The sequence below is a fragment of the Equus przewalskii genome, chromosome 5 (genome assembly GCF_037783145.1).
Source record: "Equus przewalskii isolate Varuska chromosome 5, EquPr2, whole genome shotgun sequence".
Taxonomy (NCBI): domain Eukaryota; kingdom Metazoa; phylum Chordata; class Mammalia; order Perissodactyla; family Equidae; genus Equus; species Equus przewalskii.
Genome location: NC_091835.1, coordinates 8,143,863 through 8,154,095, shown reverse-complemented (window position 1 = coordinate 8,154,095; position 10,233 = coordinate 8,143,863). Strand labels below are relative to the sequence as shown.

The 10,233-nt window shown below is 47.7% G+C and overlaps 1 protein-coding gene across 18 annotated transcripts in view; it reads right to left on the bottom strand.

The window, feature by feature from the left end:
* Window positions 1-236: 236 nt before the first annotated feature.
* Window positions 237-10,233, bottom strand: part of PLCD4 (phospholipase C delta 4) — a 23,026-nt gene continuing 13,029 nt past the window's right edge. For 2 of the 18 annotated variants that reach the window (XM_008536816.2, XM_070618277.1), the window contains exons 7-17: window positions 8,988-9,189; window positions 7,871-8,015; window positions 7,080-7,232; window positions 4,556-4,750; window positions 3,409-3,504; window positions 3,106-3,262; window positions 2,631-2,747; window positions 2,221-2,393; window positions 1,511-1,658; window positions 759-1,136; window positions 237-499 (exon numbers count right to left, since the gene is read on the bottom strand). In XM_008536816.2, the coding sequence (XP_008535038.1) occupies window positions 802-1,136; window positions 1,511-1,658; window positions 2,221-2,393; window positions 2,631-2,747; window positions 3,106-3,262; window positions 3,409-3,504; window positions 4,556-4,750; window positions 7,080-7,232; window positions 7,871-8,015; window positions 8,988-9,189 (1,721 nt within the window). In that variant the 3' untranslated portion in view covers window positions 237-499; window positions 759-801. Of the gene's footprint in view, window positions 557-758; window positions 1,137-1,510; window positions 1,659-2,220; window positions 2,394-2,630; window positions 2,748-3,105; window positions 3,263-3,408; window positions 3,505-4,555; window positions 4,751-7,079; window positions 7,233-7,870; window positions 8,016-8,987; window positions 9,190-10,233 lie in introns of all 18 variants that reach the window. The other 16 variants (XM_070618279.1, XM_070618280.1, XM_008536822.2 and 13 more) reach the window with 16 other exon arrangements.

The following is a 10,233-nucleotide window of genomic DNA, read 5'->3' as shown; positions in this document are numbered from 1 at the left end:
GGACTATTCCAGGCAAACTCTTCAGGAGGGCTGGGATCGCACGGCCCTTTGTCTCCTCCTTTTGCCCTGCCCCTTAGAAGCCACACTTCTGTACCCTTCCTATGCAGCACATGCAGGGGGCCCTGGAAATCTCTGGTTTCTCCACCTTTTCCCTGACCCACCTATCTACCCAAATGTCCCCCAAACCTCATACCTCCCCTTCTTGCCCAACAATGACAGACCGTACTCAAGCCAAATTGGGGAGAGCAGCTGTATTTATACCGGTGGGACTAGGGAGGAGCAGTCCACTGGGGATTTGGGGGCTATACGGTGTTGTCTTGAGAGTCACAGTACAGTCTGGGAGTCAGGTCTCTTTCCTCAGCCTTTGCCTGGGGAGCCTTGAGGCTGGATCTGTTTTTCCAAGGCTCTGATCTTGGAGGAAGTGAGGGGTGGAGGGGATAATGCCTCTGGGTTTCTCTGCCCTCTGGATTTCCAGTTGTAGTCTGCCTTTGAGCTAGAGCTGATGGGAGAGATTAGTCCTAAATCTGGGTATGAGATTGAACCTAAAGCAAAAGGACTGAAGGAATGCAAAGGGAAAGGGCAGGAAGGATACCAAGATGGGTGAAAACGAAGGGAGGGAAGAGAAAGGTAAACAGTCAGGTCCTAGGTTTGCTTGTTAGGAAGGGGGAGATAATTTTGTGCCTAGGAACGCACAGTCCAAAGCTTGGTTTTCACCACCTCTGTTTGCTTTCTGGAGCATCCTTCCAGGTTTTGCTTACCATCCAAAGCCAGTGTAGCCACCCTTCCCATGAAGTGCCCGCCTCAGGATTCATCCCCCTCCAGCCCTTCTCGGGTGCAGATGTGCACAAAGATGGAAGCTGGCTGGAGGCTGGTGCCATCCTTGGAGAGAAGGTGTATGTGGCGGTAACCTGGAAAGGGGCAGGAGGACGGTGTTAGGAAGGCAGCCAGAGCTGGGGTGTTGGCCAGGGGTCGAAGGACTGGCTCACCTTGTTTCATGCAAGTCCAAGGCAGGGTGTACTGACCAACAAAGTCATGTCGGGATTTCCAGTCATAATCTTTCACCACAAAACGCAGCAGTGCCAGTTCAGGCACCAGGACCCGGAAGCAGAGTGTCTGCCCCCAGTATGGATTAAAACCTGAGGGGTGGGGCGGGGGGAATGAGGGAGGGAATGGAAGAACAGACATTGTTGACTGTTTCCTTTAGGCCTATGCTGAGTTGCTTTCCCTGTGTTCTCTCACTTAATTTTCATAGCAATCAGCATTTTACAGGTGAGGAAATTGAGGCTCAGAGCCAGGTGAGCAATTTGCCCAGGTCACTGGAGCTTGTAAGTGAGGGGCCAGGATTCAGACCCAAGACATCCAAGCCCCTATTCTCTATCACATTCCACACTGCCTCCCATGGAAGCGGGGGAGAGGGATTGGTGACACAGAATGTACTTAATGGAGGGCAGGATGGTAGGGAAACAGTGGTGCTCCTCCCACCTGCCTCCAGTACCGCCCAGTCTCTCACCATTGTTCTCCACATAGTTGGTCTCTTGGTAGGTTGTATCTGGGCGGATGCCAAATATCTCCACTCTCACCAGTGGATCCACAATGGAGCCCTCTTTGGTCTTGTTCACTTTGGGGAGTTGCTGACCACTGATCACCTGCAACCAGGGCTTTGGGACATCACTAGTTCCTGCTCAGCCCAGTCCCCTCCAGCTCTCACACCCCGGGGAAGTGGGGGAGGATGAAGGAAGAGGGAGACACAGAATCTTGTGCTGTAGCTTTTGGGTTTGCAAAGCTAATCCTTCATGGGTAATATGTTTTCTTCTAGTAATCTATCTCCAATCTAAAATGCACCCAAGTAGAAATTTAAGGTTTGAAAGTAGCTGTGTTAATGACAGCAGCCCCTTGTATAGCACTTACTATGTACCAGGTATCATCATAAGCACTTTGTATTAACTACTCACAACAACGCTGTGCGGTAGGGAGTATTATTCCCCCAGTGTTACAGGTGAGAAAACTCAAAGTTAAGGAACTTGCCCAGCATTACACAACTAGGAAATGGGTTTGAACTAGGCAACTGGCTCCAAAATCCATGCTGTTCACATCAGGCTACCCTACCCGTCACGAGGAACTTTCCACCCATCACACTCCTGTCAGGCCTAGCCGCCTCTTCCCATGGCTTCTACCCTAGCTATCGCAGTTTCTTCCCAACAGTTTCTCTTTCCAGTATACCTGGATTATGAGGGTCTGGGCTTTGCAAGGGCTGATGGGCCTCTCAGGGTGGAAGGAACTCTGGGCATCACGCAGGAAGTCTGGCTTCAGCACGTAGCCACAGCCACCATTCTGGCGGAAGAGCCCATCATGGATGTCCATCTCAAGCCCCGCAGTCTGCACATTCATAGCCACTAAGAGGCCCCAGAGAAAAGGGGGGGGGAAGGATTCACCTTGAGGCCACTAGGCCCTCTTTCAGGGAGTTAAGAAGACAGAGCGGGTATAAAAGGGCCTGCTGGCAAGACCTCCATAGATAGCATCTTTCTCAGCCCAGCACTCTTGGAGCATTCCCTGGCCCTACTGCCACCCAGGACTTAGTTTCCCACCTGTTGCTCTTCCACTCCCTCTTCCCTGTCCCTACTGCCCCTCACCCATCTGGCAGCCTGCATTCCAGAGTTCCTGGGGGTTGTAGTTGGACGAATCTGTCCTCAGGCCACTGGGATATACACGGCTTAACTGCCAGACGTTGTGTTGCACAAACTCATTGCCTGTAAAAAGGGTGTAGATAGGGAGATGAAAGTGGGGCGGATCCTCCCACTTCCCTGGTCCCAAGGACTCTGCCACCCACTTCACTCTTCTCCCCGGCCTCTCCTGAGGCTGGCTCCAGAAAGCTTCACTGTGCCTCTCCACTCTGTTCCATCCTGCCTCCTCCCCCAGCGTTCTTCTCCCTAGAGTCTTGAGCCCATTATTCATAACTCCCGTCCCTGTGCCTGCTCTGAGGAGTTTCTTAGCTCCCCTGTCCCTCCTTAGCTTCCTTGTCCTTTCTCTTGGGACTCATCTGCCTGCCCTTCAGACCTGACCCTACTCATCCCAATTCCCTCCCTGTCCTTCCTTTTTGGTCCTGACCAGCCTCTTTGATGAGGCTCTTGGCTTTCGTTTCAGAAAAAGATGATATCTCATAGAAGCGGTAGTGCTCCCTCGAATGAGTGAAGCTGTGGAATGAGACAGACTTCAAGTACACAACCAGGGCAGAGAGAGATGGACACAAGCTGGGCTTGAATTTCTGGAAAAGGAGAAAGTAGAGAGGAAGATAGAATTGAACACTCAGCAGTCTGAGAGGGAAGAAGCCAATGGCCAAGATCTAAATTACCCCACCCAACCTAAGCCTCTGCCCACTGCCTCCCCACTGCTTTCTCCATCCTGCCTCACCTGCTTGGGAAAGAGAAGGACCCCAGGCTTGGAAATAGGAGCCTGGACCATAACCTCACAACAGGGAGGCGGACAAAACAGCGGGCACATCACAACCTAGGGATGGGAATGGGAATAAAGGCAGTCTGTGTATATTGATGGGATCAGCCTCAGCCTCTGGGCTTGAAGGGTCTGCTCTATGTTCCTTTCTGAGTTTTTAATTTATTGTTATTTTTAAACAGAGAGGTGTCATCCTCCCTACCTCTTATCTTTTAAAACAAATTAATTTGGGGTCAAAATGTACATGAACCCAGACAGATATGTCAAGGTATGCAAATAGTCATGATAGTCACACCTAGAAGGATGTGAGGGTCCCAGAGCAACATCGTTAGATTTGTCTCCTAAATTCCCATTTCCATCCCTAGACATGGCAGCTGGTTAGACACCACAGCACCAGAGAGAACAAAATAAACTAAAAGTCAGTCAGCTGAGCCAAGCAAGTGCACAAGAGAGAGAAATGCAGACTTCACACCAGGATCTTGGCGGTCCCACCGACAGCAGCCCTTCCGCACAGGGAGATGGACCACTTTGCCAGCCTTCTCAGAGCCCTCCCCTTCCCCAGCTCTTCCTGCTCCTCCTCTTTGGCTATTTCTGGCCCCTCCTCAGCCTCACCTTTTCCTCTCAAGAAGCTTTCTCTAACTAAGCCCACTTTAGCTGAGGTCACAGGAGTCATTCCAGTAAGCCCTTCTTCCCCAATATCATAATACTGCACCCACACACCCCCATCAGTGGTTTTCAAACTGGCCTTTAAGGTGACTGACAAGTAGTACAAAGATGTCTCAGGAGTCACCCAGGGGACCCAGAGAGAGCCAAATGGGTGCTTCAAGTAGGATGGTTCTGCATTTATCTATTTTGTATACTGAGCTTCCATGTAAGATTTCATTAAAAAAAGATTTCATGGCGCAAGGAAGCTGGAAAGCACTGCAATATATCTATATATGGCAATATATAGTGATGTCATGTATGCATTCTTACGCCTCTTTCATTGAGGGCAAGGGGCATTTTGCTCCTTGACCTTCCACCCTGCCTGACTTCAGTCTCTTCACATGTGAGCATGTGCTACAGACTGACCAAATGCCAGAGCAGAAAGACCACACTCCTGGCCTACCTTCTCCTTCTTTTTGTCTTTACTGCGAGGGCTCAACTTCTGGGACTCAGACTCAAACTGGGCCTCCAGCTCCGGCTCATCCTCCTGCTCCCCCTCCAGTTCAGGCTCTAGCTCTTCCTCCTCTTCCTCTTCCTCCAGATCCTCCTCAAGTGTCCTTAATTTCTTCCCCTTCACCAGGACCTTCCTCCGAAGCTCCTAGGGGACAAATGAAGGAGCCTGTCTACCTGTCGGCTCTGGGACCCTCCTGGGGATTATGCAGGTCCCACTGCTCTCACAGGGTCACCTCAAAGGCAAAGGAAGGAAGTGAGTGCTGAGAAGTTCCTACAGGAAGGCTGCTGGATACATACAGTAAAGATCCCCTATTGTTAAACAGACTTGTAACATCTCTGTTCGTACGGGAAAAAATCAGTGGGGACCCTACCTCACATCTGACACATAAAGATTCCTCATAGATTAAAGATTTACATGTAAATATAAAGAACATAAGAGTATTAGAACAAAAGGGAGGATCTTTTTGAATAATTTTAAGTGAGAAAGCCTTTAGAAACATGAAATGAACACTTGGAAGACAAAAATATGTGGCAGGTTGGACTACATAAAGCTTAAAAACATTCTAAGGCAGAAGATGCTAAAAGACAAGAAAAAATAGACTGCAAAAAATATTTTTCAAAGCGTTAATATCTTTAACATTTAAAAAATTGTTATACATCAATAAATATTATAAACCCCAATAAAAGTGGGTAAATAATATCAATTCAAAAGAAGAAAACACAGACCTTCCCTTTTAAAAAACTTGACTTTTTTTTCATCTTGCCATTATGAATCATCTCACTATTTGAGTTACTTGTGGTCATTCTCTTAGACTGTTGGTTGGAATGCAATTTGGTATTTTTCCCAGAGGGCAACTTGGTAATAATAACCAAAATGTCAACATGCTAACTCTTCAACACAGCAATTTTGCTTCTAGGAATCCATCTCGAAGAAAGAGTGAACGGGCAAAGCTGTATCTACAAGTCAAACATTATAAACAACCTAAATGTTTACCATTTACTGGTTATTTTTACCATCTACTGGTTGAATAAATTATGGTCCATAACATGAAATGGAATACCATAGAGCTGTTAAAAAGGAAACGGGCCAGCCCGGTGGCGCAGCGGTTAAGGGTGCACATTCCACTTCGGTGGCCTGGGCTTCACCAATTCGGATCCCGGGTCCGGATATGGCACCACTTGGCAAGCCATGCTGTGGTAGGCATCCACATATAAAGTAGAGGAAGATGGATCAGGGGAAAGGTGGGGTGGGGGGTGGGCACAAAGGGTGAAGTGGTGCACCTACAACATGACTGACAAACATTAATGTACAATTGAAATTTCACAAGATTGTAACCTATCAATAACTCAGTAAGAAAATAATAATAATAAAGTAGAGGAAGATGGGCACGGATGTTAGCTCAGGGCCAGTCTTCCTCAGCAAAAAGAGGAGGATTGGTGGCAGATGTTAACTCGGCTAATCTTCCTCAAAAAAAAAAAGGAAACAAATTATACATGAAAAGACATCCATGATATATATTATATGTGACATATAAAGGATGATGTCATTCACATTTTTAAAAATGTGAATATATATACACATATATGTTTACATGAGCATTTAAAAAATCTATTGATAGCTGTTATGGGAGAGGTTGAAATTATGGTGGGGGGACTTCCCTTTCTCTATATTGTTCGTATAGTCTACAACAATTACGAACTATCACGAAAAAAATTAAGAAATTTTCATTGGGAAAAGAAATATAAAGTAAATAATTGATTTAAAATTTAGAGAACTATATCAGCGTGCTCCACTTTGGCGACCCAGATTCGGTTCTTGGGTGTGGAACCACACCACTTGTCTGTCAGTAGCCATGTTGTGGCAGCGGCTCACACAGAAGAACCAGAAGAACTTACAACCATACACAATTGTGTACAGAGGCTGGGGGTTGGTGGGGGAGGAAGAAAAAAGGAGGAAGATTGGCAATAGATGTTATTAGCTCAGGGCAAATCTTCCCCTGCCCAAAAAGAAGAAAAAGCTTTAAAAAAAAAATTTAAAGAACTATAAATAGAATTTTGTGTTCAATTATATATTTTTTATTTTCTTATTTTATAATAAACCTAACACCTGCTGCCAATCCTCCCCTCTTTGCTGAGGAAGACTGGCCCTGAGCTAACATACGTGCCCATCTTCCTCTACTTTATATATGGGACGCCTACCACAGCATGGCTTCCCAAGCAGTGCCATGTCTGCACCCAGGATCCAAACCAGCAAACCTCGGGCCGTCAAAGCAGAATGTGCGAACTTAACCACTGTGCCACCAGGCCGGCCCCTAATTATACATTTTTTAAATTAAAGTCTCCAAGGATACGAAAGAGCAAGATGGTCCATCTAAGGGTGAGAAGAAGGGAACAAGAGGGGCATGGAGGAAGGGAGCCAAGGTGGGGGACATGGAAGCCGCAGTAGAGCCTGGGCTGGGAAACAGGGTCCCTACCTCAGGTGAGGGCAGCTGAGTGGGCAGCAGTCCATCCAAGGTGGTTCTCAGCAGCAGCTCCCCCAGGATCTCGGTCAGGTGCTGTACCATGATCTGCTGCTGCTCCCAGCTGCAGTGGTTCTCCAGGGACAAGATGACTGGATAGTCTGATGTCTGATGGAGGAGAGGGGGCGCTGGAGCCAGGGTTCTAAAGCCTGGAACCTTGCTTCTCCAGGCCCTTCTTGTTACTCAATGGGTAGCCTGACTGCTAAATTCCTCCAACTCCATTCCAGGCTTCAAATAGGTCTTGCTAGGACTGGGACCTACCCCACATCTCAAAGTCACTCTTGGGACCCCAAATCTCAGACCCATGCCAGATCTGACTCAGGTCCCTCTGGGATTTTTGAGTTTTCAGGCTCAGAGAGGGAAGGCCAGGCCAGTCCCCCAGTTATATGTTCATGTTACACTCTCGGGCTTTCATCTCCAGATTCCTATTGTCCCCCAGCCACTCCCACCACTTTCTCTGTTTCCTTATCCACCCTCTCCCAGATGGATGACAGAAGTTGTTAAAAGTAATAGTTACTAATCTCTAGCAATTACCTTTATGATTACTAATTACTATTAACACATCTAACACTTCTTCATAATAATCTCTTAATATTTGCCTGATGCTGCACAGTTAAAATCCCTTTTACATATATGCCATTTGACATAACCTCCCCTGCGTCCCTCCGCCCTCCCCAGACCCAGAGCCAGGCACTCTTCCCTCAGACCCTCTTGCCTCACCAGTATTCCCATCCTGGGGCTCCCACCTGGAAGGCATACTGTGCTACAGTGGCCACGACATCTTTGAACAGGATGCGGGAGGTCAGGGTGTGTCCATGATAAACAATAGGTTCCCCGCTAGGTCCATCCCATATATCCACCTCCACGCAGCGGCAACCCCGCTTCAGGGCCCTGCAAGAACCCCAGCACCCCAGGGACAGGAGGGATCAAGGTGTGATCTTTCACCTAGGGACCCTCTCCCCACTCTGGAGGGAATAGTGCTCCCCAGCACTTATCAGTCAAGACCCCTTCAAGCTACATCTCCAAGGACCCTTCTGTGTCCACTGGGACACTGCTGTAGCTCACACTGGTCTCCCCCCGACCCCCACCCCACCCAACTCACAGTCTCTCCTTAGCAAGCCATCACATACTGCCTCGTGATGCTTTTGGCATTCCAGTTGTATATTGTTAGACAACACCTGAATTATTCAAACTCTCAGGAAACTTACACTTTATTTTCTCCTAGGGCAGAAACCTTATGCTCCACTCATCTTTGTATCCCTTGAAGCTACTAGATCAGTTGCTGGCACTACAAAGATTTCTTGACTATTCTATCTAATCCATGATTAATCACAATAAAAACAGGTACCATTTATTAGCTACTAACATATGGATTATCTCATTTAATCCTGACAACAACGCAGAAAGAATAGGCACTGCTATCATCCCTATTTCATAGATAGGGAAACTGAGGCATAGAGAGGTTAAATACTTAGCCCCCCCAGTACCAAGTGAGGGTGCTAGGATTTGATTTCAAATGGTCTGATTCCAGAACCTATGTTTTTAACTCCTATGCTCTACTGCCTTCTATTTAACATTTAGTTTATTTATTTGTTCAAAATAAATCTGTCAGGACCTCCGAGTTCCAAGAGAGTTTCGTAGCCTCTGAAAGAGAGAGAAGCTCCATTTACCAGTGGGTTTCAATGTAACTCCTGGCCACTCTTCAGTATCTCCTCCAAGTTTCTCAGGCATCCAGGGATCCTCAGCCCCAAACCCACCACACCATCTTTTCAATCCCTATTATCCACTGACAGCGCCCCCCAATTTCCCATAGGTGTTCCCTTCTCATGAGCTAGACCCCTTCTCCCCTCCTCCTCACTGCACCGTATATATCCCTCGACGCTGCTCTGGCCACAAAGCTGATCCCCCACTAGGTAGGTGTTGTGAGAGGAGTTGATGTAGTAGTGGCTCAGGGGTTGAGTCATATCCTGGTAGATGGGGCGGCAGGTCGGGTTGAAGATGTCTCCATCCTTTGAGCAGAGGTAGCTGAGGAAGCCGTCCATACTCAGCACGTGCCACAGTTTGCCTGGGGTGTGGAGTAGAGGACCCTAGAGTGAGAAGCTCTGAGTGGGAGCACCCCAGCACACCTGCAGCCCATCCTCCACCCCACCCCTCCCAAGAGTCCTGCCTTTCAGACGGTCTCCACTCCCAGCCTCCAGATCCCAAACTTGCCCCACCCTCAATCATCCTTGCCCTCAGAGAACGTTAAAGCTACAAGGGGAATCATCAGGATCATTCTAGTCCAGTGCTGTCCAATAGAACTTTCTACAGTGATGGAAATGTTCTATTCTGTGCTGTCCAATACGGTAGCCTCTAGACATGCATGGCTCCTGAGCACTTGCAATGTGGCTGTGTGACTGAGGAACTGAATTCTAAATTCTGATTTTAGTTAATTTAAATTTAAAAAGTCACGTGGAGCTCATGGTTACCACAATGGACAGCAGAGTATAATTCAGTCCAAGGGGCTAAGTTTATAGATGGAGAAACTGAGGCCCAGAGAGAATCAAACAAAGACTTGTGACACAACCAAGGTACCTGTGTTTTCTTCCCTGGGCTACCTAGCTGCTGCCAACTATGATCTGAGGGTTTCTTTCTCACATCAATTCCCATACGGTGTTTTGAGGAGTGTTTGTCCAATATGCCCTTCAACTACACTCTCTCTGAGGGCAGGGCCCTGTCACTTCTTCCATAGCCCTCACCCATCTCAGCACAGGCTTCATATAATAACAACAACGATGACTCACAGTTATTGAGCACTTGCTCTAAGCCAAGCACGTTACAGGCAGCATCTCTCTTAATGTTCTCACCAGCACAAGATAGATATAATATAATCTGCCCTGAGAGGTTAGGTAACTTATGCCAGGTCACACAACTAGTAAGTGAAGGAGCTGGGATTTGACCCCAGACAGCCAGGTGTCAGAGCCACATCCTACACCACTGTGCTGTGCAACCTCACTGAGGGTAACACTGCCGCAGTGGGGTTCCCTTGGTAGGTGGAACACCTTGATTCTCATGCCCTGCTTCCTCCCTCCAGGTTTGGCAAGGCCTGGAGGTGGTGGAGAATGGTGGG